The sequence below is a fragment of the Fusarium musae genome, chromosome 1 (assembly GCF_019915245.1).
Source record: "Fusarium musae strain F31 chromosome 1, whole genome shotgun sequence".
NCBI lineage: Eukaryota > Fungi > Ascomycota > Sordariomycetes > Hypocreales > Nectriaceae > Fusarium > Fusarium musae.
Window position 1 is genome coordinate 3,787,563 of NC_058387.1, and position 27,669 is coordinate 3,815,231.

The 27,669-nt window shown below is 49.3% G+C and overlaps 9 protein-coding genes across 9 annotated transcripts; 5 read left to right on the forward strand and 4 right to left on the reverse strand.

The window, feature by feature from the left end:
• Window positions 1-3,873: 3,873 nt before the first annotated feature.
• Window positions 3,874-5,013, forward strand: J7337_001144 (uncharacterized protein; the record flags this gene model as incomplete). The annotated part of the gene is made up of 1 exon (XM_044818888.1): window positions 3,874-5,013. One exon carries the CDS (start codon window positions 3,874-3,876, stop codon window positions 5,011-5,013), a length of 1,140 nt encoding a protein of 379 aa, XP_044686590.1.
• Window positions 5,014-5,194: 181 nt separating this feature from the next.
• On the reverse strand, window positions 5,195-5,746 carry J7337_001145 (uncharacterized protein; the record flags this gene model as incomplete). The annotated part of the gene is made up of 1 exon (XM_044818889.1): window positions 5,195-5,746. The coding sequence occupies one exon, from the start codon at window positions 5,744-5,746 to the stop codon at window positions 5,195-5,197; it is 552 nt and encodes a 183-aa protein (XP_044686591.1).
• Window positions 5,747-9,189: 3,443 nt separating this feature from the next.
• J7337_001146 (uncharacterized protein) lies at window positions 9,190-9,555 on the forward strand (the record flags this gene model as incomplete). The annotated part of the gene is made up of 1 exon (XM_044818890.1): window positions 9,190-9,555. The coding sequence occupies one exon, from the start codon at window positions 9,190-9,192 to the stop codon at window positions 9,553-9,555; it is 366 nt and encodes a 121-aa protein (XP_044686592.1).
• A 977-nt stretch (window positions 9,556-10,532) lies between these two features.
• J7337_001147 (uncharacterized protein) lies at window positions 10,533-11,968 on the forward strand (the record flags this gene model as incomplete). Its single annotated transcript, XM_044818891.1, has 3 exons — window positions 10,533-10,797; window positions 10,919-11,087; window positions 11,152-11,968. 3 exons carry the CDS (start codon window positions 10,533-10,535, stop codon window positions 11,966-11,968), a joined length of 1,251 nt encoding a protein of 416 aa, XP_044686593.1.
• Window positions 11,969-12,310: 342 nt separating this feature from the next.
• On the reverse strand, window positions 12,311-14,008 carry J7337_001148 (uncharacterized protein; the record flags this gene model as incomplete). Its single annotated transcript, XM_044818892.1, has 2 exons — window positions 12,311-13,269; window positions 13,354-14,008. The coding sequence occupies 2 exons, from the start codon at window positions 14,006-14,008 to the stop codon at window positions 12,311-12,313; spliced, it is 1,614 nt and encodes a 537-aa protein (XP_044686594.1).
• Window positions 14,009-14,507: 499 nt separating this feature from the next.
• J7337_001149 (uncharacterized protein) lies at window positions 14,508-15,201 on the forward strand (the record flags this gene model as incomplete). The annotated part of the gene is made up of 2 exons (XM_044818893.1): window positions 14,508-14,588; window positions 14,638-15,201. 2 exons carry the CDS (start codon window positions 14,508-14,510, stop codon window positions 15,199-15,201), a joined length of 645 nt encoding a protein of 214 aa, XP_044686595.1.
• Window positions 15,202-15,826: 625 nt separating this feature from the next.
• On the forward strand, window positions 15,827-17,786 carry J7337_001150 (uncharacterized protein; the record flags this gene model as incomplete). The annotated part of the gene is made up of 5 exons (XM_044818894.1): window positions 15,827-15,879; window positions 16,026-16,123; window positions 16,175-16,378; window positions 16,431-17,444; window positions 17,494-17,786. 5 exons carry the CDS (start codon window positions 15,827-15,829, stop codon window positions 17,784-17,786), a joined length of 1,662 nt encoding a protein of 553 aa, XP_044686596.1.
• Window positions 17,787-18,281: 495 nt separating this feature from the next.
• J7337_001151 (uncharacterized protein) lies at window positions 18,282-19,116 on the reverse strand (the record flags this gene model as incomplete). Its single annotated transcript, XM_044818895.1, has 4 exons — window positions 18,282-18,358; window positions 18,409-18,758; window positions 18,809-18,920; window positions 18,975-19,116. 4 exons carry the CDS (start codon window positions 19,114-19,116, stop codon window positions 18,282-18,284), a joined length of 681 nt encoding a protein of 226 aa, XP_044686597.1.
• Window positions 19,117-22,590: 3,474 nt separating this feature from the next.
• Window positions 22,591-23,054, reverse strand: NHP6 (Non-histone chromosomal protein 6; the record flags this gene model as incomplete). The annotated part of the gene is made up of 3 exons (XM_044818896.1): window positions 22,591-22,620; window positions 22,675-22,892; window positions 22,994-23,054. 3 exons carry the CDS (start codon window positions 23,052-23,054, stop codon window positions 22,591-22,593), a joined length of 309 nt encoding a protein of 102 aa, XP_044686598.1.
• Window positions 23,055-27,669: the final 4,615 nt, after the last annotated feature.

The following is a 27,669-nucleotide window of genomic DNA, read 5'->3' on the forward strand; positions in this document are numbered from 1 at the left end:
AAGACGTGGCCTTTGGAGACATTCGAATACTGGCTGATACTCAAGATCTTGATCAAGTGGGCATCAGGCAAATGCATCAGCTGAGAGCCATGTTCCTTTGTGAAACCTGATCGAGATTGTTATTGCATGATGGGCGGAGATATTGGGCCGGTGATTTACGTTGGAACGAAATCGATAGAAGCAATGGAAAATGCTGGTTGTTTGTTGGATGTTGACTTTCACAAGGGTACCACCGTATGTACAAACCTGCGGGCGGACGATTTCCCCCTGTCTCACGTAGATTCTACATCATCCCGTGTTTTTGACAGGCAGCAAGGGGGCAAACATCTCGCAGCAAACCATAGGACGCCCTTTATCAGGTATAGTATCATTTTTGACGATGCGAGATGCACCATAATTACTCACGATGCCATGATGAGACATGACGTGAAAATAGTGATAAAAGCTCCCCAGTCAGGCTATTCGTGATAAGAGATCATGAAATGCCATGTGATAGAAGGAAAAAAGGTACCCTGGGCTGCCTGGTTATGCGTGTAAGAGGCAAAAGCCCATCTAGAATGCCAAGCTTGGGGTGCGCGCCAAGTTTAGGTACCTAGTTACAATGGATCATACTTGGCCATTCCTATCAGAGACATTCCCCGCGAAAAGAACAACCCCAGGAATGGAGTCAAGACAAGACAAGCCGAGACGCGTGTCGTCCTATCCAAAGCTGCAGACAAAACCGTGCCCTTTTTTCTTCTTGTCAGAAAGGCGAGAATACCCGCTGATGGGGGCACATAGTTGCAATAAAGTGCCTCATTGTGATTGCATATCCTTGCAGTAGCTTCAGAGCCAAGGTAACCTCCGTATCGTCCCTTGCAACTTATTAGTCAAGGCTCTATTTGCCTTTGGATGTTCGCAGACGGTACAATGCGGGGAAAGCTCTTTTTGCTGGTCACGGATGCATCGATCCCTCTTGGTTATTGGCAGAAGAAGGCACACGGCACACGCTTTCAGAAAAACAAAAAAGTCTGGGCTCTGAATGAGACCTTTCAACCTACCAATTCGCGACCTCTGGGCTGACAATTCTCTTGAGGCCAGACGATTAATGCTGAGCTGGCGCTGGCTCTTCAAAACACACCCTTTCATCCTCCAACTGCCTTCCTTGTCTGTCGATAGTAAGTGGTTTGTACGCCCCCCAATTCTGTTCCGAGTATTCCCTTTGAAGAGATGAATAGTCATATGATGGCGTTCTGTGGTCACACATATACTCCCTCCGATTTGTCTCCCCTTGCTGTCTCTCTAATTCATTCACACAACACATACTGGACTTGGCCCATTGGGTTATCTGGACGTTTCCCTCTCCCTTTCCTGACCAAAGCCTAATTCTGTTATCCCAACGACTACTACCTTGCCTACGTGCGTCATGCAACTGTCACTCGTGGTACTTACACCCCGAGGCTTCTAGTTGAATCCAACGGAAGATTTACGAAAGGTTAAAAAGGCTCCTGGAGCCCCCTGGAATCCTGCCTGCCCTGCTTCTCTGCTTGTTTGGTTGGATAAAAACAATCTTCGACACACCTTCTCTACTTATGCCTGAGATACGTCCAAGCCTCCTTCAACAATATAAACAACATTTGCAGCTGCGCCTCTGCGTGCTTACGTTGTCGACACACAACGAGGCCTCACCATATCTGTGTTACTGCTAAATAACCAGGCTTTGAACCGTTTCAAAATTTATTCTTTTGATTAAGCTTCACGGCTATCTATCAACAACCTTCTTCGTCGGCACCTTGCCTCCACATCCCAAAACTTTTACATATATATCATCCCTCCCTCCCATTCATCCTTACATACTACAAAAAATACAACGTGCCTACATACGTTTACCACATACTACTGCATACTTCCCCCGTACATATACCACCATTGTACAACCACATCTCATCAACATGTGCCATACCGTAATCGCCCAGCGGATGTGCAAGGATTGCCGCCATAGCCTTGGTGAGACGGTTATCGACTTCACCCGCTGCGCTCGTAAATGCTCGAGCCCGTTCTACTGCCTTACCCCTGAGCCCCAGATGGAGCTATGTAGCCTATGTACCGCGACGGCGACACTATCTACACCGGTACTCGCACAACATGCTCTCGAGGATACTACTACTGCGGCAGCAGCTTCAGCTGGTGCAAGGATCTACGATCACTCTATCGCAAAGGCTGCAGCATATCCGGGACCTGGAGTAGCCCATCATACTGCGGCTCACTAAGACATCTCCCATAGACCACCTCGACGGTGGCTTTTGCTACGATATCGGTATTTAGGGCGTTTATTTATGTAAGATCTTGAGGGAAATTGAAACGATGAAACGAAAATTCCGCAAAAATAGTGCATTTGGGAATGGGAATGGGTATGACACGGGCAACCGGCACAGATCACAGGCGCATAAGGACGGACAGCATTCATCAATGCTCTACTTGCTTCACATCACATTACATCATTTTTATTTCACTTTACACACTTGATTTCGTATGTATTGTCACACAGGCACATAACCCCGGTGAGGACCACTCTACTGGTATGAGATGGAACCGGAGGACTGGTCAATGGTACCGAACCAAGAGCTGGGGCAAGGGTGTACAGAAGAATCAGAAAACACAATCGTTGACTGACAACAATAAGCTGAGACAGATACAATAGCCAAAGAACAATAAAAAATTGATCAGGATGGAAACCATTGTATTGTATTGCACTGTCCAGTCTAATCCCTCATCTCGAATTCGAGTTCGGTCGGCTATGGCTCAGCGACATCAAGCCCCTGTTCTGCGGGCGAGCGGGCGGGTGTCCGGCTCCTGTTCCGTCCCGCTGCTAGGCCACCTATCGAGTTTGAGATAAGGTAAGGTACGGGCAACAAAAGTGAGACTATTGAATGGACCTCTCAGGACGTCTCAATTAACTACCTAGGTTGGTCAACTTCATGCTCAATTTATCCGGGTACAAAGTCAGCTGGATGACTTCTAATTCGCGCAAGCTCTCTCTTGGATGCACCAACAAGTGCGAATAAATGCATGCGTACGGATACTCCGCATGTGTGCTAAACAACAGTACATACCCTGAAACACTGAACCGATCAGCAACTGCACTTTCATCGAGATACACTAACAAAAACGCAGGGAACAACCCCTCATCACAGACAGTCGCAAACCAATATCACAATTACTCACACACGCGCTCACGTCCAGTCCATATAACACAAGCCGCCTGTCGCACCAAATAAACACAGTCGTCCTCATGACTCGGAAAGCTCGTCTGGCTGCAAGAGGAGGGTTACCCGAGTTCCTTCTCAGAGCTGTGAACCACAAGTATTAAGGGGATATTACGTGCCGACACCTCGCAGACAAGTAGCTGTTACTGCCTACTTACCATCTTGCCCCTATCGCGAAGACTTGTTCATCCAGTTGTTGGCAAGAAGGCAGTGGCCACCCGAGGCTGCGGTTCACGGACCCGACTGGAGACCCAATTGCAGGTGTCAGACAGGCAGTACCTTCCTTACCTTACCTTGCCTTATTTCATGGGTATCTATATTCATCCATCGAATCCATGCAAGCGCACACGTTTTTTTTTACTGCAAGGCTTTGGGGGGTTTTCAACAACGATCCTTCCTTCACTGACCTCATGGCACGACTGTTTGCATTCACTGAAGCCTTCTTTCCCAACGTTGCAAACGTACCTTTCCCTAAAAGCTCTTTTTCAACGTCTTCGCCATGGCTTCAACAAAGTTTGCACATCCAACACCATTTCTGGTCACAGCCTCGCCGCGACTTGAACCAACACCTTTAAGTTGCAAACACCTTTATCAGCATCATACCAATGCTCCTACTTCCATACCTGCCATGAGTAGTCTGTACGGAGTCATCGAGAGAGCCAACAAAGCCAGCCTTCTCGATGAGTATGCACGTTTGTGGAAGTTGTTCATCGAAGGTATCGACGAAGTTGTGGGATATGTTCGGGAGGAGGACTGCATCAAGCTTCAGTGGGACGTTAAATGGTTTCATTGTGAAACGGTCAATAAGAAAGGCGACGAAGTCCGGAGAATTACCATTGTAAGGAGTAACAACTACCTTGCTGCAGACGGGATTTCCCACATTCCCTCTCCTGCAGAAGCTTGCAGAATCGCATTTCAAAAGCTCTTAGCCGCCAACGCAGACAAGTTCCCCGCCTTCAGTCTGTGGAAGGTGACAGATGAAGCAGATCAAGAGTATTGCCCGATTCACCTAGCTGATCCAGGCGTCAACGTCTTGCCCATGCGCATTCCTTTGCCATTGCGAGGAGTCCTGGGGGTCTTAACGGTGGGCGTGCATCTTAATGTCTACAGAGTAAAGGAGGAAGATGGCAAGGAGACCATTGATCAAATTTGGGTCTCCCATCGCTCCAAAGACCCCAACTACAGCTATCCTGGGATGCTAGATCAGATAGTAGCTGGAGGCGCGGATACCAACGACACGATAGATGGGCAGCTAGCCCCTTGCAAGACGCTGGCACGGGAGGCAAGAGAGGAGGCTGGTTTGACCGTAGATCACCAGACGCGACAAGTATTCTTCGAGGAAATGGGGGGTGATGATGGGGATAAGAAGAAGAAGATGCGCATCCACGTTGGGACCGTAGAAAGGGCTTCGTCCATTACGTTTTTCGACCTCAAAGATGAGAGTGCGGGTGACCTCTACAACAAGCACCTCGAGCCGGGCCTGCGAATCGTCTATGATCTCAAGATCACCAACCCAAGCTTTCGACCGAAGAAGATGGAGAGCGCAATAGAGAGATTTGAGCCCATGGGAGTACCTCAAGTGACGGAAAGCCTGAACAGCAATCGATGGAAGCCTAACTGCGGACTGGTGATGCTGGATTTTATGGTAAGGCATGGACTCGTCACCAAACACGATGAGAGCCGATTCGAGCGTATCAAGAAGGACCTACACCGGCCGTTGTGCTTCGCTTTCCTGACGGAGTTACATAGAATAACGAAAGGGTGGTAGGAGCTTGGTCACAGAATCGCAGGAGGCGGCACGGTATTCAAATTGTAGAATGGGTGGGTGACCAAGAACAAAAGTCGAATTGCGTCTCGCCGGGGGCAGGCGATGGTGTACAATAGTATGAAATGATCAATTATTACTAATGTACTTGCTTTGCCTCCCTCATCCTGTGATGTTTACCGGCTCAGACGGTCGATTCTTCTGCGAGTCGCGGAAAATCAGCGAAGCCGTGTACCTCGAGCTCGTTGCCTCGGATCTTGACGGGGGGAGAAGGTAAAAGGGTGAAGCAGATGCGACAAACTTCAGTTCCAGTGTTCTTCCACGCGTGGTTAGTTCCCCTCTGGATGATAATGTCACCTCTGCTGAAGGTCTTTGTGGCCCCATTGTCGAGGATGCAGTCAATCTCGCCCTCAACGATTACGCCATAGTCTACACTTGCAGTCCGATGCATGATAGCGGGGAAGCCAGGCCAGAAGTCGACGACTCGAAGGGCAGAGCCAGAAGCTGGAGCAATGTCCTTCTCGGTGGGATTTTCTCTGTATGACTTGAGGTCGTTGTCACCTGTCAGAGTATTGGTGCCATCCTCGTTCACATATGAGACGTGAGTCGTGAAGCCACCGCTGCGGTTTCCTTCAACTTGAATGGGGATAGTTTCATCCCAGATGGCGTTTCCATTGGAGTCATGGGTGGTGATGAATCTCTTGACGGGAGGGAGTGGTTTGGCTTCAGAAAACATATTGAGGAAAAGTGTTTTGTCGACTGTCAACTATGTTGGTTGTGGTGTGGTGTTTGAGACCTTCGCTTTCTTGCTTGCTTGCTGGCTCGGTCGATGGGATGATTTTGCTGATAGAGGGAGGAACACTTGTTTCTTTATACTATCCAGCTACATCACTTCTAAGCAAATGGCATGAGACGGCATGTTCCTTGTGAGATATGATCCTGAACGATAATCAGCCAATCAGGCTTTGTCTCTGTCACTTTCACGATAGATTCCTGTTATAAAGCACGGGTTGTTTTTGGTCAGTCTTTCGTAGGTCTGTCTCATCTTGAAGCTTTGAAATCTCGCTGTTCCGTGGAGTTTCTCTCAGATGTTGGTGTTGGGAAAACATTGGTAAGCACACAGATCCTTCGACAGGGGGTCACCATATACTTGCCGTTTCGGCTATAATCTCTAGGTCATCTAGTCATCTCCATCGAACCAACGTCTCACTCCACACAAGGCAAAGCTGGGTCGATAAGGGTCTTCGTCTTGACTCCGCTATCCATGCGTTCTCGTTTTGTCATGCGGAGACTCCGTGGAAACAATATGACAGAGCACGGAGCTGTCGGTGTGAAAGAAGATGGTTCACAACTCAGCCTACGGGGCTTTGGTAGTAAGTTTCGATAGTGCCGTTGCAGTATTGACTTTTGAGTATAGTTAAGTTAACAATTTGCAGGGCGTTCTCTGGCTGCCAAAGCCATCAGAGGTGAGCAATTGTGCACTAGCTGGAAATTAGCTTCATATTCTTCCGTGACTATGTTTCGTGGTAAGCCAAGAAATTCAAGGCTGAGATAACGGCCAACTAGAAAACGAGGTGATGAATACCGAAGACCGACTACGGTATTCTAGACCGTGGCTTTCAATTGACCTTTATTCGTAGCCCATGATGAATTTATGATGCATAGCAAACACTCTTTGGTGGTTTATGATGCACCAGTTGATTGTTCCCAATAGCATCGATCGTCTCATAAGATTAGCAAATCCTAGCTGCATCGCCGTTTCCCAGCCCCTAGCACGTTATGCTGTGCAAGGCTAGTCGTCAAAGTCGATAACGCCCTCACAGGGTTAGTTACTGTTCCTATGAGCTACCAAAAATTCCCCCCCTGTTGGCATCCACGCCCTACAATGAGTCGACGGAGAACAAGGAGCAAGCAGCAAGCAGCAAGCAGCAAGCAGCCATCAATCGGCTGAAATGAGCCCGGCGTCTGTCGTCCAGCGTCAGATTTTAGTGACTGGCCATTTATGGAGACTAAGCGGAATTGGGCTTTTATGGCCATCCATTGCTTTTGGGACTTGAGCAATCTGCCACTCACCGAGAGGCTGATTATCCATGGGTCTCAGAAGCCCACACTGTTCGGCACGGGGCGCTTCAACCACGCTCTTGGCGGCGAAATTGAATGCCACCTCGGGGAACATATCTGATGGACACTGTCTGTTGAGTTGGAAGCACAGAGAAGACAGTACCTAATAGAGTGCCTAGGTCATACGCTGTGATTAAGCTCAGCATGGCCAACCTCTGGCTCCATCTATCAAGCTTAACTCAACGTCCTTGGTGCTGTGGTATGGGGGAGCGGCGGCATGCTATTCTGGGCCACCTGTGCGAGGGCCACTCACGAGCGAGGCGCGTATACTCGCATACCCATTTCGGCAATTTGCGTCAAATCAACGGAAATCACGGGAGATCACGTCCAACTCAGCTGACCAATGAACGGCTAGAGGCGAACGCTCGATACTTAGTGTGCTGTAAGCCGTTGCCCTGTTGCTGTTAGTTGGGTTCTCAAGGTACCTCCATCGTACTGCGTAGGTACTTCTCTCAACGATCACTCATATGGGGAAAAGTCCATGCTAGTCTTTTGGTCTGATTGTTTCTATCTTTGATTCTTACAGGGGAATCGCATCATCGGCACAAAATCATTCAGGACTGCGACTACGGAGGTGGCTTACACGGTCCTCAACATAACCTTCTTGGCCTGACGATCTGAATGGAGACGACGTCGATTGAATTGATACCTGGAGTACGTTGGTTAACCGTGGCCTAGGGCGGACGGGCCTTGACCACAGTCTCCTGCATGTGCATCCGATAGTCTCTTTTGTCCATTCTGTATTGAGATGCACTTATGCAGCTGTGAGGCGAGCCCGAGAGCACAGCGGCCACATGCTTGAGGCGAAGCCAACCCGAACAACGCAACACAACACAACGTGAGGGCATACTGGATAGATAAATTTAGACGAGGCGACGGTCAGAAGATAGTACCGTACACCTTTTTTTGTATGTAAACAGGAACTGTTGTAGACTTTAAACCTCACTTATCCTCACCCTCCCATCTTACATAGGATGAAATTATCGATTGCTTCCTACTGAATGCATACAGCTGCGGCTTGAACTTCGGAACTCGGTGAAGTTGGCTTTGACTTGAAAGATATTGTTGTTGGATCTGCTCCGTATGGTCAACACATCAGGATCTCTCTACATACATCAGCCCTGGTCGAAGTAGTCCAATTGTGACTGAGTGTAACTTACAGAAGTGAATCGAGACCGATCTAGCACCAAGCTGACGTTTCAACCTCTCGCTGCCAAAGACTTCACACCAGACTCAGAGAGTTAAATACGTGACCTTGCACTAGGGACTTGAAGCATATTATGTCCTTACATAAGCTTTTGTTTTATTATTATTATTTATAGAAATAGATGGATCAAATATCTTACAGTATCATATACGGGACTCTCACCAAACTTGATCGATCACGTATACGGTAAGTCTTTCGCCTGCGTCGAACAACCTGCCTAGCTAGTATTGGATCCACCAATGTGCTAGTCATGCCTTCAACAACCCGGTGATGTTGTTGGTTCTGTCTTCAATATTGAGATGCTGTACGACGAGTATTCGCTTTCTACTCCATACGCTTACTCCATATCCAGGCTCAGATTCGCTCATGTGTCGTCTCTGTCTTCAGCACCCCAGCAGAACGAATAGAACCAACTCTTTTCGTAGTAGTAAAATGCTGTTGGTTTTGTTATCACATCTGGATCTGTCTCGTAAACGCGCAGGAGTTCACTGGCTTGACCTCTTCGAGTATTCGCATGTTGTTGACTCTGTCCCCAACAACCTGGTAGAACGTCTGTGTTTCTCTCTCCGGCTATCCTCTTTCGTAGAAGCATCATGCTGTTGGCTCGTCTTCAACGTCCACGAGACTCCTGTTCATAGAAATAACCGTATTTATCCCTGCACGAGAACCAACCTGCGTGTAAGTCAAGAGGTGAGAACAAGTATAAAGGAGAGATGATTTTCGGGTGAAAGATATCTATCATCCTCAACACATCATTCTCACCTCCTCTACCATCTCATCTCTGCTCTGCTCATCTCATCTCACTCATCTCATATCCTGCTACTGTCAAACACCAAGCAAGTCTCTTCAATATGAAAATCAGTACCACCTTCGCCAACCTCGTGGCCTACTGTGCCATTGGCATCCACGCAATGCCCTCAAACCCAGAACCAGTATCTGAGCTCACCAGCCAGGACGAAAACCCCATACTGGAGAAGCGAAAGTGCTATAACGGGAAAAAGGAATACGGCTGTGACAAAGGATGGTGCTGGAAGAAGTGCGGCGGTGGTACTCCAGACATCGCCAACAGTGGCCCGTGGTGCTGGGCCAAATGGAACTGGGGATGGGGTGATGGTAACTGGGTCTCTTGCCACTATGATAGCGACTGCAAGAAGGCCTTTGCTGGTGAAGCTGCGTGCGCCCAGGGAAACTGTGAGGACTGTGGATGCAGCTGTTAAGGTTGGAAATGGAACCTGTGATGAGTTCATGAGAAACACGGGATTAGGTAACCAACTTGATTTCTTAACAATGCTTCAATCACTTGAATGCCCACGTGATAGCCAGTGACTGCCCACTGGCCGACGTCGGGGTTACATAAGCCTGTTTAGTCGAGAGACTGAGCCTCTTGAAAGTCGGGTTGTTTCTTGAGCTGGCCGGGGGCTGGGTTTCAAAAGGCTGAACAGTCGCTCACACCCTTGTAACAGTCTGATGATACTATTCGTATCCACCAAGCTTTTGAATTCGAACAGGGGTCAGTTCAGCTCGATGCACTAAAGATGTCTGGCACCAATGATCGCCTACCAGCAACGCCACTAGGCGCAGGGATCTCACTAGAGTGAGCAGGGGCTATGATTTTGGTGCACTCAGCAAGGCAGAAAGTCCCTGGGGCTCGGGGCTGTGGCCGTTGATCTCGTCTACCTCCTAAGGTAGCAGGATACTGTAGTCCGTAGTCCCATCAAGCCTTACCCCAGTCGAGGCCTAGCCTAGGGACCCCGACAGCACATGTGTGGATGTACTTGGCCGGTGCGCCCAATGTACCTCACAGACGCCATGTCGATGGCCTGCAAGTCTTTGTCGGGGCCGAATTGCACCTTTCGGCCCCAAATAGTACAGCCAAACGGACGAGGGACAAAACCCTCATTGACCCCTGCCTTGCTGCACTTTTCCTCTTTGCCAAATACATCTCGTTGCTGTGCTGCGAAGTCGGTTACTGCTCCAACACGGTTAAATTGCTTCGCATCGCGTGGGCACCAACTCACTTACACCGCAAGATATATCGTGACTACGAGACGAAACTCCTCTCGCGCCTTGGCCGGCGGAAATCAGGTAGTCGCATAAAAGACCTCGAAAGATAAACCAAATTCCTCAGCCACCAGAATATCGATCGAATATAATCCTCCCTTGATCGATTGGAGTACAACAACACTAGACTACGATGCATCACTCTGCTACTCTCCTTGCTCTAGGAGCACTTAGCTCAACCGCCGCAGCCGCTTGGTTGAAGTCGAACCAAGAGAGATCATGGGAACCTCCTCGACAGACTGGAGTGTTTGGGGAGGAAGCTGAACTGGGTCAGGTCGCCATGGGATGGTCACCAGTACCAACCGGTGCCCCCAAACTTGCCGGTGCCATGGACATGGGCTTTGCCCTGGGCAAACGAGCCGAGTCAGACAATACCTGTGGCTACGATACAGTAGGAAGTGAGTCGATACCTGGGCGTGCTTCGTCGCGAAGCCGCAGACATAATACAGCCTTGGACAAACAAGGCGAAGGGCTAGATCTCGACCTCAAAATGTTCTAAACTAACATGAGCTACAATAGACTCGTTTACTTGCACGAACACCTTATCCGCCACTTGCACTTTGTCCGATGGTTATGTTGGCTGCTGTGATACTGCGAGATCTTGCAACTCGGTCAAGACAACTTGCATCCCCTACTCGCGATCTCGTGACGAATGCACATCCTTTTCAGACCTTCATACTCTCTGCTGGTACGTGTCTATTATTCGATCAAGAAAGGCAATGTTGATTGATTCATTGCTAACTTGATATTAGTGGCCAGCGTGATCTTCCCAATTGCTTTGAGTGGGTTGCGACCACAGGTGTCGACGAGTTCACATTATTCGACTGCTCTGCTGGCAACGGCACCTCTGTCCTGCTTTTGTCTGACCCCCTAGCTCTATCTTCGACCTCAGGCGGCGATTCCTCCGCTACTGACAACCCCTCTACGACCACCGACGATGGATCGTCCACAACGACCAGTGCTGCGGCAACCTCCACAAGTGCTGATAATGGTGGTGGCGGCAGCAGTACCAACGTTGGCGCCATTGCTGGTGGTGTCGTCGGCGGTGTTGCAGCTCTCGCTCTCGTTGGTCTCGCTGGTTTTCTTCTGTTTCGCCGCCGCAACAAGACAACTGCTGCTGCTGCTGCTACTCCCGGCGATGGTACACAAAACCAACCTCCCATGGCCCAAGGACCCCAGAGCCCAGGGCCCAGCTTCGTTCCCTCATCGCCTTCCAACGCCGCCTACCCCTCTGGAGTCCCCTCGAACTATCAGGGTGGCTACCAGCAGGCATACGACCCCTCATTGGCGGCTCCCTACGGTCAACCCCAAGGATACCAACAGCCTGGATACAGCGGCTACTCTCCTCAACCCCAGAACTTCCAGGGCCAGTACTCTCAGCAAACGCAGTATCCTTCCCAGTATGGTGTCGGCGGCTACGGAGCTCCATCCGCATCACCCCCTCCCCATTTCACGCCCAGCCCGGGTCCCAACAAGGACGGCCCCGAGGGCGCCACTCAACAGCATGTTCAGGAACTACCTGCTGTCCAACCTTTGGGAAACGAAGGTAACAGAGCTGAGCTGAGCTAGACGTGTCGTTAATGGTTTCATGGGAGTAATGGGAGTTTCATTCTGGACGACGGAGGATTCATAAAGATAGCAGGTTGTTTTTTGCAAAGACATGTGAGGTTTTGCACTTGAAGGGATTTGCATGAATATTTGATTGCATGAGTTGGTATATTTCTGTTCTCAGAACGAACCTAACGGTTTATTAGTTGACGAGTTCCAAAACATGATAATGAATGCCCAAGTCAAACTTGCTTAATTCACAAAGTCATAACGTGAATATGCTAGTAATGAAATCATTCTGACCATTAGGTAGCCACCATTACTCAGATATACACTGCTAAGCTGACATACTACGTATGTATGTTAAGTTTCCAGCTGCTTTTCAACAGCCTCGTTCCACCATTCCTCCCACTCAAGGACCTTACGGCCAAGTCTAGCCTCCTCAGCTGCAAAGACCATAGCATGGCTTCGCAGCACCTCCTCAAGAGTGCATCCAATAAACTCATCTTGAGCACGAGGAGCCTGCCAGTTATGGTTCTTGACGCGATCACATGCCATGACAAACTGGCGTGTCAGACCCAAGTCCCCGCCACCATGGCCAAGATCTTCGACACGAGGATGATATGTTTTCACCTCGCCTGTGTTGAAGTCCTCAACAACGATGCGACGTGAATTGGCGTGAACCTCACCATGTTCGCCGTAAAAGTTAGAGTAACGTTCGCAGATCTTTGTTGTCTGAGCGACCATATGCAGAGTAGCTGTCTTTGAAGGCTTGGTGGACTCGGGCCAGGTAATGGTGACGAACTGGTCGTCGCAGACATTGTTGTCAGCCTCAAACACACAACGACCGAACCAGTTACGGGTCTGTATCTCCGACTTTGGTGTAGAGTCGTTGTAATCTTCCTCCAGAGCCTTGATCAACACCTCTTCCTTCCTCTGGTGGGAGGGGTAGTCTTCAATGTCATGAACGACGATACTGACTGGCCATCTTGTGTTGCCGGCCTGCAAGCCCTTGAGTTTGGGGCCCAGGTAAATATTCTTTGCAGAAAATTTGCACCCTTCATCTCCGAGGGGGCATTTCATGCAGTTTGTTGCTGATCCTGCAGCCTTGGGCTTACGACTTTTCTTGAAGAGATGAAGATTTCCAACAGATGAGACCGTTTCAGGGAGATGTGGCTCTCCCTGTCCTGGTTTCTCAGGAGAGCAGAGCAGCCAGAGCAACAGATCGATATCGTGGCAGCTCTTAGTCAACAAGGATGGCGCAGTGGTATTCTCGTTGCGCCAGTTCCCCCTGACATATGAGTGTGTGAAGTGCCACCAACCTATTCATTATTTAAGTCAGTTACATATCAAGCATCGGCTTGCGTTTTTCGAAGAATTTCTGATTTTATGTCACTTTTACTGACCTACGGGTTCTGTGTGTACGGCGCTTGATATTTCGCCGATGACACGCTCCTCAATGAGAAGCTTGCGGAGCATGATGTTGTGTGGGCTGTATCGCAGCACATGGCCGATTGAGAAGATCTTGGTGGATTGAGAGGAACGCATGGCCTTGTACATGTCGATACAATCTTGAAGGGAACATGCAAGAGGCTTCTCACACATAATGTGTAGCCCAAGTGGTGCAAGACCGACGATAACCTCACGATGCATCTCGTCGAGCACGCAAACGAAGACCCCATCAACGCCTTCCGGTACATTCTCTTCACCCGAAGCAGCTCGCCTTCGACGATCCTGCTCATATGCAAAGAATTGTCTCCAGTCATGGAAAGACTGGCCTTCTGCAGGGGAACCGTCACCCCAGATGTGAGCTCGACCGAGGTACTCGCGCTTGAACTTCAAGGGTTCAGCAACAGCGGCGACAACGCCATTGGATACGCTGTCGATTGCTGCGGCGTAGTTCTGCCCTCGCGATCCGGCACCGATGATGAGGAAGCGTGGTGGTGTTACTGACATCTCAGGCTTGGGAGGGGGTTTGGAGATAAGAGTCTCTGGTTGTGGTTCGGCATCTCCATCTTGAGCTCTGGTAAGCTTTGTTAAGATGTTCTTCAGTTGAGACATTCTAAGCGATGAAGAATCCGTAATCAAGCAGTGAAAGTATGAAGATACGAGAATATTTGTTTATATGTGTTCAAAGATGGTAAATTTAAGTATCTGCCTTGAGGGGGATTAAATGAAGAAGCCAGACATCCGATATAATTGGCCGATGCCTCGCAGGCAGCACAATTGGAGAGCTGTTGTCGTATTGAGGATGTCTGCTGAATAACCACAAATAAAAGGACGTATTATGCTGTAATACCCATTCTCAGTTGAGGCTGAAAGTTGTGTCTGTGTGGAATTGTTTTCGTATATCGTGTGGTTGAGGTTGGCCATGATGGCCAATGAGGTAGAGCTCATTAATACACGCAACGTTCCAGCGCATTGATTAACTGTAGGTATGCACTAACTGGAAGCTTAACGGGCTCGGAATGGATCATACCCCACTACTCGAGTACTGATCTCATGAGAAAAGCCGGATTCAAACATCAACGTTACATTGCAGCCATCAAAACTCACAACAATGTCGACAGTAGCAGGAATACAGGCTGATAGCCAGCCTAAGAGCGCCAGCGATGATCCTCTTGTCTGGATTGACTGCGAGGTATGTACTGCTACGTAGTACAAGGGGCATCAACTCACATCGTCGACAGATGACTGGCCTTGATCAAGACAACGACGAAATCATTGAGATCTACTGTATTATCACCACAGGAAACCTCGAGATTCTTGATGACGATGGGTTCCACGCCATCATCCACTTCCCCCAGTCCCGTCTTGACCAGATGGACGAATGGTGTACAAAGACACACGCAGACTCTGGCCTCACCGCTGCTGTTCTCGAATCCACAACTACTCCGGAGCAAGCCGCAGACGCTCTGTATGAGTACATAACACGATTCATCCCTGAGCGCAAACGTGGTCTTCTTGCGGGTAACAGTGTGCATTGCGATAGGGCGTTTCTGCGACGTGAACCCTACAAGCGGGTCATGAGACATCTGCATCACAGAATTCTTGACGTGAGTTCTATCAAGGAGGCCGCAAGACGCTGGGCAGCCAAGAGGATTGTGAATAAGGTTCCCAATAAGAAGGGTCTGCACAAGGCGAGGGATGACATTCTGGAGAGCATTGAGGAGGCTCGATACTATAGGGAGGTCATCTTTAGGCCGACGTTTGATGTTGTGCCTGCCAAGAACAAACCTAACAAAGGAAAATAAGGGCTTCATCGTAAGCAGCCTTTCATGGGAAAAGGTGGGTGGGGGTTATCGACTGGTCAATGCTCCTCATGCCGACGTGAGTTTTCGAGGTGTCATGATTGAACTCTTCAGCTGTGCACTCCTCCATGACACGATCATAGCAATACTCGAGTTCATAACTGACAGATCAAACGCTCTTTTTTAAAAGTGTGTCTAACATTTGAGTACCCCAATGGGTCACCAATAACTTATTCTAGAGTTTTGATCTTGGTTCTTCTCCCCCGGTCATATTGTGTTCTGAGTTTCCATCATGGGAACCGATCTCATATTTATTTACGTGAGAATGCTGTCTCCCAACGAAACGAAGCACACTGTAGTGGACTGTGCCTACGGCACCAAGCTGTGCCCAACATGTACAGTGCTAATTGATTGGCCCCTCCATTAGCTTGAGTGATATCATCTCATCGAACCCCACCACAGAGCTCCCTCAAGCTCCCCTCTTTTTGTCTCAGTCGCCTACCGCTGTCTCCTGGTTCCTTCTCCTCTTTGTATCCTCCTCAACAATTCTCCTCGAAATCATAGCTTCTTATCTGTCTTCTCTCCCCTACAGCTTGGTTCATTGATACACCGCTGATATCAAGCAGTCATGGGCGTCCAAACCGTTGAGTTTAAGCCCTTCCAGGACCAGAAGCCCGGAACGTATGTCCAGACCTTGACGATCCTCCCTGTTGTGTTCCCCCACTGCCCGGGAGCTGCCGAAGAGGAATTGCTTATTTCTCTTTTACTCCAACCTCAGAGCCTCAGTGTTATCATTTGGTAGAACCTCCACTGACTCATGTCGATAGCTCCGGCCTTCGCAAAAAGGTCACCGTCTTTCAGCAGCCTCACTACAGCGAGGCCTTCATCACCAGCATCCTGCTTTCTATTCCCGAAGGAGTTGAGGGTATGAAGCCAATTGCTCTGCAGCACGAGCCATGATCTGATCAATTGATAGGCTCTTTTCTTGTTATCGGTGGCGACGGCCGATACTGGAACCCTGAGGTTATCCAGCTTATTGCCAAGATTGGTGCCGCCTACGGTGTCAAGAAGCTCGTCATCGGCCAGAATGGCATTCTTTCCACCCCTGCTGCCAGTCATGTCATCCGTCTGCGCAAGGCTACCGGAGGTATCCTTCTGACTGCTAGCCACAACCCTGGTGGTGAGTTCACTGTCCATTCTACTCTCCCAAATCGACATCTAACAACCAACAGGTCCCAAGAACGACTTTGGTATCAAGTACAACCTCGCTAATGGTGGCCCCGCTCCCGAATCCGTTACCAACAAGATCTTTGAGTTCTCCAAGACTTTGACTTCATACAAGATTGCCGATATTCCCGATGTCGACATCTCCACCGTTGGCACTCAGACATATGGTGACCTTGAGGTCGAGATTATCGACAGCACCGCCGACTACGTTGCTATGCTCAAGGACATCTTCGACTTTGACCTGATTAAGAAGTTCTTTTCTACGCACCCCGACTTCAAGGTCCTATTCGATGGTCTCCACGGTGTTACCGGTCCTTACGGAAAGGCCATCTTCGAGGAGGAGCTTGGTTTGAGCAACGCCATCCAGAACTGTGTCCCCAGCCCCGACTTCAACGGTGGCCATCCCGATCCTAACCTCACATACGCCCACTCTCTGGTCGAGGTTGTCGACAAGAACAACATTCCCTTTGGTGCCGCTTCCGATGGTGATGGTGACCGAAACATGATTTATGGCGCCAATGCCTTTGTTTCTCCTGGTGATTCCCTGGCTATCATCTCCCACCACTCCAACCTGATTCCCTATTTCAAGAAGAACGGCGTCAATGGTCTCGCTCGTTCCATGCCTACCAGTGGTGCCGTCGATCTCGTTGCCAAGGCTCAGGGTCTCGACTGCTACGAGGTGCCCACAGGCTGGAAGTTTTTCTGCGCTCTCTTCGACGCCAAGAAGCTTTCCATCTGCGGTGAGGAGAGTTTCGGTACTGGTAGTGATCACATCCGTGAGAAGGATGGTCTATGGGCTGTTATCGCTTGGCTCAACATCATCGCCGGTGTTGGTGTCCAAAACCCCAGCGTCACCCCATCAATCAAGGAGATCCAGAAGGAATTCTGGGGCAAGTACGGTCGTACTTTCTTCACCCGCTATGACTACGAGGATGTCGATTCAGAGGGCGCCAACAAGGTTGTTGGCGAGCTAGAGAAGCTTGTCAATGACTCCAACTTTGTGGGCAGCACCATTGAGGGTGAGTGATTTCGTCATCCCGGCTGGCAATATATGCTGACTTATTCCAGGTCGCAAGGTTACAAAGGCTGGCAACTTCTCTTATACCGATCTCGACGGCTCTGTCGCTTCCAAGCAGGGTCTATATGCCGGCTTCTCGTCCGGTAGCCGAATTGTTGTTCGACTCTCCGGCACTGGTTCATCTGGAGCCACCATTCGCTTGTACATTGAGCAGCACACCGACGATCCCTCCAAGTACGAACTGGACGCCCAAGACTTCCTCAAGGAGGAGGTCAAGTTTGCCACAGAGCTTCTCAAGTTCAAGGAGCACGTCGGCCGTGACGAGCCTGACGTAAAGACCTAAACAAGATGCGCCATGATGGGTGTTGAAATTGGGGAACACAAGAGGTGGATGCAAACACAAGATAATTCTGAGTTTCTGAAATTGCTATCGCGTACAATGCTGACAAACTGAGCGTTCTTGAGACTAGTAACTAAACAATTGGAAAACTGTGGATGTGTGCTGAGGAATAGGGGCACAGTAACATGAGTTAATGCCACGACATGAAAACATTCTTGATATCGTTATATGGAAACCTGAGTAGGGCCTTCGAACTCTCAAATGGCTGTGATGTATCGTACAATCTGTGACCCTCGACTTGAACTATATTATTAAAAATAGGGAACTCGTCATTCGTAAATCTTCATACCGTTATTTCTCTCGTGGGACGCCGTCGCTAGAAAAAAACATGGATCAAAGTGAAAGGCTACATGCAATGGAACGAGGGGAGAACAACTATTCACAGGAGAAATTATAAGTGCCGAGTTTGTGTCGTACGGCGAAGACACTGTTGGTGGCTTAAGTCTGTGTCGACTCTGTGGCGGTGCTGTCATCGATGAGCGCAGGAGAGAAGAGCTCTTTGAAACGCTTGGCCGCTGATTATGTATTGTTAGATGGTGTTTTATCACGAGGAAGGACAACGAACCTTCTTCACTCACGAATCGGATCTCGAAAGCTCCTGCACGGTTGATTCGTTGGTTTTGCTGCCGGTATTCCTGGCAGAAGACGTAGAGTTGAATGTCAGCAAGTCGGACTCTGGTCTTGCTGACTCTCTTTATCCATTTAGGGGAGGCTGACTGATGTGTGACTGGAGGACAATAGTTAGTCCACATCCAATGAGACAACTCGGGACTTGCAGCAGGCTTACTGAAAGCTGTCCAGACAGGACATTGGCGTAGGTCGCCGTCCCAGACTGCAGCGTGGAGACGAACACCCTTTGTCACATAGTCCTCATATACAATAAGAGAATGCATGAAGCCGTCGTCCAGGATTCGACTATTACCATGAGTATGGCTGCGTGAAGGATAATCAGGGGCAATGCTTACGCTTGGAACAGTTTTCGTTCACCCCAAAGAGCGAGATCTTCATTTGCAACCTGTACTGTAAGACTATTGCGCGTCTTGAAAGACAAAAAGCAGCAGTACACGAGCACCAATTCTAGAACGCATTAGCAACCAAATTTGCCATTCGTACTTGCAAGTAGCAACTTACCTTCCCACGTCATGAAGCAAAGATTGGCCCACATCTTGGGGCAGTGTTCACTGGAACTCCATCGCCAGAACTGAAGACTGCTGCCATTGCGTTCGACACATAGTTCGTGTGCGCCACGAAGCGAAAACCATGGAGTTCCCATGTGGAACGTTCGCAAGAGTAAATATGGGCATCTGTCTCGACCACTCTGATATACTATCAGGGTTATCTGGCGCTCATTGAAAGAACTTGCATCGTAAGCACAACGCTCGTGTATTATTGATATCCTGGACCTACCGAATGAAAAGGATTCTTGCATCACTTGGCATGCGCACCTGGCTCCAGGGAGCGTGTGGGCCATATGCTTTGGACCTAATTATCTTGTTAGGAAGTAAAGTGATTGATCGTTTTCACACTGGACTTACGACTGCTGATGTTTAAGCGGAGTCCGGGAGGGAAGCGGTAAAGAGAAGATTTTCTCAGCCCAATGGATATTCTATGACCATAGTCAGAAGTGATTATAATTTATCTTTTGGCAATAAGTACTAACATTCGCGATGCCTGAATCATCATCTAGCATAGAATCGGGGCGAATTGTTGAATCAAGGCGAATAGGGGGAGGGGCTTTTTATGTTAGTCTTGGCTTCGTATGGCCAGGCTCCTACTTACGAATGCCTCTGGCTTCCCTGAGTTGCATCAACTGCAATCGAGTGCATTCCATAGCATTGAAGTCAAAATTTGGCGATCTTAGCAACGGTGAGTTATGGGCTCTTACGGGTGTTCAATGAGTATTGGCAACTAACCTCAATAGCAATTCCCGTAACAGGGACAGAAAACGATTGTAAAGAATAAAACGCTGTGGTAGTGAAAGGCCCCCAGCTTCTTGGGTCATCGAGTGGTACATCTTCCGCCAACGATTCTCCTTGGTGAGAGTTCTGTCTTCGTAATAGGTCGTGATATCTCGTAGGGATCTTGATAGGCAAGGGAGAATAATTTCGAGATAGTCGAGCACGACCGGAACCCGAGAGAAATGAACTTTGGAGTACTCAGCCAGTTCACGGAGTATTTGACCCGAGATGCTGACTTCCTCCATAGTCAACAACAAATGAGTATGGGTGCCCTCGCCCAAGGCATTGCGAAGGCCCAAGAGTTGAACTGCAACACGGTCTGCCCTTTCTGCCTCCAAGCAACAACCTTGGAGCAGGTGTAGCTCAAGTTGGCCACCTAAAACCATCTCCATCACGAGAGGCAAAAGGCGTATCAGAAGAGGGTGTCTATTTCATTACATAACGAGGTGGGCCACTGTTGATTTGATATCCTTTCCAAGTTGTCTCTATCCGCGTGACACCCTTGACAATCGCTGTGATGATAGAATTAGACGGTCGAGGCTACTGCATGCGGTGAGAGACTAGGAGAATATGAAGAGTGGCGGGGTATCAATCGAGATTCTTCAGAATGGCTTGATAACTTGATAGATGATGTAGACAACCGACGTCGGGGTCAATTATAGGAGAGTGAATTAGACGAGAAATCAAGAATAGATTCAAGAATCGAGAGAGGGTATCTGGTTAATAATAGAAGAGGAGGGGACGGCCGATCTGCAGGCCGTCGATAACGTGTGATCCGATCCGCGCAACTCGTTCAACACCATGAAGAGGTGCACCCGCACCAGTCTAACCATACATAATGCCTTCCCTGACGTGGTTGGTGCACGGTTCTCGCACTGAGCCTTGAGTGAGCCCATCAGGTCGATGCACGTAATGACGGGGAGGCTCTTGAGGTTGTATTTCTGCTCTGGACTCAGCTAAGGCCACAGCATCCGGGGCTTTGGACCACCTGATGGTCAGATGCCGCCCGCATTCTCCGAATTTTGCAGCGGCATATCAATCAGCTTGGGTTTCATCGAGACAGATACACCAACGAGAGGAAACCAATGTGTTGACGAGCGAGGCATTGGGTGTGTGTATGGCAGCTCGACACTCGCACTCCGGCCTGGGCCAACTTCTCAGGCGCTGCCACGATAGCAAGCGTGCTTCAACATGACGCCAGGCCAATGCATGAGGAGATTCGGGGCAACAATTGAGCTAGATTAGGATTGGGTGGGCACTCGCACCATTGACCAGTCGAGTCAAGATGACCATTCCTAGAGGAGGAGAGCCAGAGTAACTGAGGTCAACTGAACCGAATTATCCACTGGCAGTCCAGGAGCGACGTGTTGCTACGACGGCGACTCTTGACGTGCGTCCGCGGGATGTGGACTCTTGTGTGGAGAAATCTGATGATGCTGGGGATAGAGAAAATGAGGAAGTGCCTTCGAAGCGCTTGAAACGGTGGTTGTGCTGGGGTTACAGGTCCCTTTTCGACCTGGTCTGGCCTAGCATGACCTCGTGCTCATCCAACATTGCCAGGTACTCCACTTCAACGGTCGTGGGGGATCCCGGCGATGAGGCTCGGCGGGTTCAGGATAAGAAAACATTCTCGCGATGGTTTGCACGATGTTGCACGCTTTCATTCTACGACTTGCGAACTCATTGAGAATACCGCGAGCGGTAGAGGAACAAAAGCCCCCATGAGGTATATCCGTTCCTCTCGCCTTTGTGGTTGAGGACCTACTGTAAGCATTACAACTTACATGGCCTGACTGAGCTAGCTACACGATGCGAGTGGTCATTCTCGGCAACGTGGTTCCTCTGATAGATGATGCTGAGTACGAACAGAGTTGGTGGGTGTAAGGAAGGTGAGGCTTTCTGGATGGTTGGATGAGTCCTCTCTCGGCCCAATTCGAGAGTTCCATGGCAGACAGGTAAGGTACCTTAGGTATACGGATATACCTGGTAGGTTGGGTATCAGCGCTTCTTGGATGTGGCCTCACTACCTACGTACCACCTACTTACCTTAGCCACACAACACAAGCCACTTTCAACACTGATCCACGATAAGACTGCACACACTCTATAAATCATGAATGGCCCCATTCACATTTGATGGCATTTTTGTTAAACTCCAATCATTAGAGTATTGCGGCTGTAAAGTGTAGTACTTTACATCAAATTTCCACCTCAACATCTCCCGATACATACTTTCCACCAGTTTGCATTGGGTTAAACATCAACCATAACGTAAAAAGCTCAATCTCGAACAGCCTCAAACAGCTTCAATTCTTGACGCCATCCCAAGCTTCATCTCTCCCAACGCATTGGTGCCGTAATCGTCTGAGGTATATTATAGGGGTTCCCCCGAATTTTTCGCACATGGAACACGATTGTGGCAGATATTGCGATGTTTTATAATTTCGATTATTTATGCCGAAGCTCCCTTACTTGTACAGGCATCTCGTTTCCTCATCCCATGGACTCCTCCAGAGTTCGTGATCAGGTTCTCATTGTGAGGTCGCAGCCCGAGATGGGCCGCAATCTAGATCATAATAACATGTGGAACGACCTTAAACCCTTGGAATCCTTAATAAAAAAACAAGGCACTCTTCCTGTGCCATCATACAACACCGCCGAGACCGAAATACAAAGAAGAAGGTCCACTCGAGCAGAATAACCTGCTACGCGGCGCTGAAGTGCTGAGACTAGTCCGATTCAGATTTCTTCGCCGAGCGACGCTTGGGTTTGACTTCATAATCTCCCTTCTAGGAAGACTCTTCCTCCTCCTGGTCGGCCTTCAGACATCGTTAGTATGCTGCTGCTATAGTGCGGTTCTAGAATCCACTTACGTTGTAGGCCTGCTTCTCATCCTCGTATCGCTTCTTGTCAGCGGCAGCCTTGGCCTCATAAGGAGCACGTTGCTTCTCGTTAAGAGCCTTCCATCGCTCACCGAGGAGCTTGCCGACTTGACCGAAAGAGATACCAGGGTTCTCCTCACGGACGTTCTCACGCTGCTCGTTGGCGAAGAACATGTAGGCGGAGAGGCCACGCTTGGGGGCGTTGGGGTCTAAAGTCGGTTAGCTATGTTCAGGGCGGAATGTGATAGGGCATGCAGTGCATAGCAAGGCATGTGGACATTGAAAAGCCCATGGATGTGTGAAGACTCACCCTTCTTGCCGCGCTTGGTCTTCTCGGCCTTACCGCGCTTACCAGCAGCAGCCTTGGGCATTTTGATTGATTTTCTGTAAACGGGTGTAAGTTGGTGACTTTATGGATGTTGCGTGCAACAGAAACAATGACAAGGGAGGTGATGGAGACTCCGCCGTGTTGAGCGCGAGGTCAGTGATAATGAGGGGTAGCTCCATGAAGCTTGGAGCTGAGCTTGGTATGAGATGGTGATGGACAAGGTGGCGAGGCGCAAACGCAATTGCGCCTCCCAACGCGTCGAAATTCGCGTCGTTTAAGGAAAAAAAGGCTTGTGGAGGGTTTGCGCGTACCTGGGAGGTGAACTTGGGGAAAAGTAATTTGTGGTGTTGAGGTAGTCTATGATGCGCTTCCGTTAGCTATCTTATAAAGCTGTCGCGCGACAAAGTTTTGAGGTGAAGATGATGCGCTACAGACGCGATGCAGCCCAGTTTGGAGCAACATCTCGAGAAGAATCGATAACGAAGTCCAATCAAAAACTTGCCGCAAGGCAGGCGCAACGCCAGAAAGTAAAAGACATAAAATTTTGATTTTATGGTGATGTTGTGGTGAATGATAGAGAGGATAGGACAGTACTCACCACGAAGACGTACAGAAGCGTATTGAGTACAGAGGCGATTTTGGGTGGGAGAATTGTATGGGAGAAAAGAGAGGGAGAGAGAATGTATGGGGAGGGCCAAGGCAGCCTTTTTACTATGGGGGAGTGATTGTGCGTGGGGAGGGAACGCGACCTGCCCAGCTACCACACTTGGACTGTTATGCAGTGGGCTGGCCTGGGTGAGCTCTTGGTGCCCCCCTTCCTTGGGAAGAAAGGGAAAAAAAATGGGTGCGGTGCCCATTGCTCTCTGCGGTGCTTGGGAGCTTGCCCGCCGCGCGCTGCACTAGTACTGTCGCAGTAGACTGTAGTCTGTACCTGTACCGCACCTGCCTTGGGCCATTTTCTGCCTCTGGGCCTGCTACTGGGGTGAAATGACCAGGACTCCGTCCTCGCCCCCTCATCTAAGCTCCCCAGAAACACCTGCCTCTGACCACTCACCAACGTGTAAGCAGGCGGTCATTGTCTGGTACTGTACGGGTACAAGCCATACGCAGCTCGCCGCGCCGAGGTACAGTACAAAGGTCTTGTACCGCAGCACGACCTTGGTAATTCGCACAGTATACTTGTTGCTTTAGGAGACATTCGCAAGCCCCTCTGCCTTTGATTACGGTACCTCTTACCTTACCTCTTACTCTGATCACTCCTAAAATAACCACACCCAATGGACACTTTGACTCTGCTCTGTGCCTGCCCAGTCAACGGGCTCAATCCAGCGGGTTCACGTTCTCCTGGGTGATACCTACTGTAACTTTGCCTAGGTGCCTTCCCCTGTGTCTGTGTCGTGATCCTGCCTCCACCCCGCCGAGTCGTTCTTTCTTTCGGCTTTCTCTCAGTAGTCTCCGTCCATGCCGTCCACCTCCACCCTATTTGTGAGGCCGCTATGCTTCATCACACTCAATCAACCGGACTTGGAGTCTGGCTCGGCACAACGCTACTTACACCCTCCTCCTGTTGGGACCCTTTTTCGTTCTTCGGCGGTTGTTGCCAAGTGCAATTACACTTAGTAAAGTTGCATATCTTTTCTCGGCGTAGTGAATATCAAGTAAGCACTTTATATCCATACAAGCATGAGAAACACAAACTACAAACATCTTCATCTCGCCATGGTGTGTTGTTACTTCCTCACTAATGCGCCACGGTTCTTCCTCCCATTTTGTTTCCGTCCTAGTGTTAGAGAATGAGTATAAGTTGGGTTGGCTGTTGATACATCAGTTGAGCTTCAGCCTCCTTGAGAAGTTGGTGAGAGGGAGACTAATAAGAGGGGAGTGTTCAACCTACAGCCAAAACCGTACTACTACTTGCAGCATGTCATTGTTTGATTGTCGCCAGAAAAGTGGCGCTCTCCAATCATGGTACAATAAAGCGATATTCGAAGGCGCGAGGTTGGTTCATACACTATAAAATGCATTGCTAACTCAAGGTTCGGCGCTGTCCTGGCGAAGCCAAACTCGCACATCAGTCTACAAAGGGAGTATTGGTGTTGCACTCTGGCATTGCATACTATTGGAGACAAAGCCGTAATGGTGGGAAATGGTTCTAGTTGACGCCTCATGAGGATTCACTGAGTACACTGTTACAGCATCAGACCAGCCAACCGACTGTGATGGCCCGTTTCCGGGTTTGTCTCTATTATTCCCAGTTTGTGTACCATCCGGCCTTGGGAGGGATCGCTCTTGTCGTCTATTCGAAAGACAAATCTCGGGCTATCATGTTCGACTTCATTGTCCTTAACCCCTGTCCCAAGACTACTGCCTCACACGTACCATACATCATCCATGTATACATCGCACTTGGTTTGGCACTACCTTGAGACAATGGTATCACTTGCGCGACTCTGCTGAAAGCCGGAAGGGATAAACCATGTTGATACAGCACGCGAAACGGCTTGTTTCCCCATGGTTACCTTCTTTGCACATAGCCTCAACTTCGATATTTCACTTTTCGTATGTACGTGACCAGGTAGCCAGACAACTCTTTGTTGTTCAATGGCGGGGATGTCCTTCGTCAGTTCTAGACCACTCCCATTGAAAGTTGGAGCAGCTTAAAACCCACCGAAGGGTGCGGTACTTTGGCCCCATATAATGATCATGTATTGTCATACGAAATTTTCTTGGATAGGTACTTGTGGATGAGCACCCTGTCAGGGCTGTGGTTCTATGCATCCATCCTCACATCCATCCATCCCTTCCATTGTTCCTCTGCTTGTTACCCTCCAAGGTAAGGAGATAATATTCCGACTGTTCTCCTTGCCAACCTCCGCGAGTATACCACGCTCAGCGCAGCTGAAGCTGACTGCCAACACAGATCCCTAGGTAGTGCCCCTTGATCTTCAGGTCACCTAACTCGGACTACAAGTTGCCATGTTAGAGACTACAGAGGTCCACACTACTCAATAGATTGTGCAGGGACACCATACGATCCTAGCTCCGTAAAGAGGGATTGGTGCTGTGCCAGTGTATCACCTGGAATTTTCGCTCAACCAAATCTACGGATAAGAGACGACTACGATCATATGTGCATCATTGGTGATCAGTTAGAATAACACACTAAAAATGGATATTGATACTCCGTCCCTTTGCTCAGTCAGATTGCAACAGCAAAAAGTAATGTACACACTGGCCAAGACAAGCGAGAAATAGACATGACGCCGGATACCTCATGACGCATACATCATCTGCAGGCATGGCGGGTACCTCGAGTCGCGCGAGGAGCCATGGTGTAATTGGGGTAGCAACAGACAGACACAGGCAGAAGGACAGAGACAAGCAAAAGCGCCCGGCGCAGACGGCTTTGCCGAACTTGTTTGGTCGCGCCGGACCAAAACAAGGTGCAGAGGCAAGCCGTAAGTGGCCCATGGGAGAGGTACCAGTAGAGACTTACAGCGGGTACGCGACACACCTGTCTTTGGGTGGTCATGTAGTCCTCCTGGCAGCTGATACTGTGCTGTACCTAGACGCCGAGCCAACTCTGGGCTCACGCCAAAGTTGAGAACAGGGAGCTGAGCGTCCCCCCGCCCAAATTCATTCTCTGTGTCCCTCTCCACTCGCTCTTCTTGACTGTTTTTTGCTGCTCGCCCCTTTCAGTTTCCTGCCACCTGCTTTTCAAGCTGTGGTCTGCTGACTCGTTGCTCTTAGTTTATCCCGAACTTTGAAACGGTAAAATCGGACCCGCGTTCGAGGTGTCCTCCTCCAAGGTGAGCAAAATCAAGACCAAGGAAGCTTTCCGTCAACGAATGGAGAAAGGTATGAGAAACAGTAATTACTAGGTACCTGGGAAGAGCAAAATGATTACTCCAACTTTTATTAACTACACATCTTTCTTTTCAAAGTACTCTTTTAATGTATCCAAGGTACCTGTTTTCTCCAATCTCTATATCAGACCAGACGGTGTACTGGAAAGCATCCGAACCTTAGATTCAGAGCTTCTTGGTCACTGCCCAACACGCGACGACGCTAGTGATTAAACGCCCCTTTGCGGCACGCTGATCTGGTCCAAATTAAGGCAAATTCAGGGAGGGCATCAGAGTGATTTCGTCGGCACGTTTTTTTGGGATACGCTGCCCTCCCCCATTCCCTTCGTTTCCTGTGTTTTTCACCTTCATCCATTTTCCATCTCGAAATCGCCAAGATAGCACGTGCATTTATCTCCCGGTGGTCATAGCTTCTATATATGCTAAGCCTTATCGGGAGCTCGTGGTGGAGTCTTGAGAATCACTCGATCCGACAGACTGGCGAATTGATGAAGTTGGAGACGAGGATGAGGTCGAGATGAGAGGCTTGAACCTGGCACCTGCATGTTGTTCCAGGGACAGCCGTGATCGCGCATCGCTAGTAATGAACTATGACTCTGTCCTGTCGTTTAGATTTCTCAGCTCTTGCTTGTCTGCCAGATCACGTATCGTCTCCACGACGGGATCCAACAACGGAGATACGTATCTTTTCTTTCCCGACGGGACGGGACGAGGGTCGATTTCCTCGATGCATGGCCGAATCATAGAGTACCTCCTGGATCTGGTCACCTTGAAGCGAAGTGCCTTCGAAAA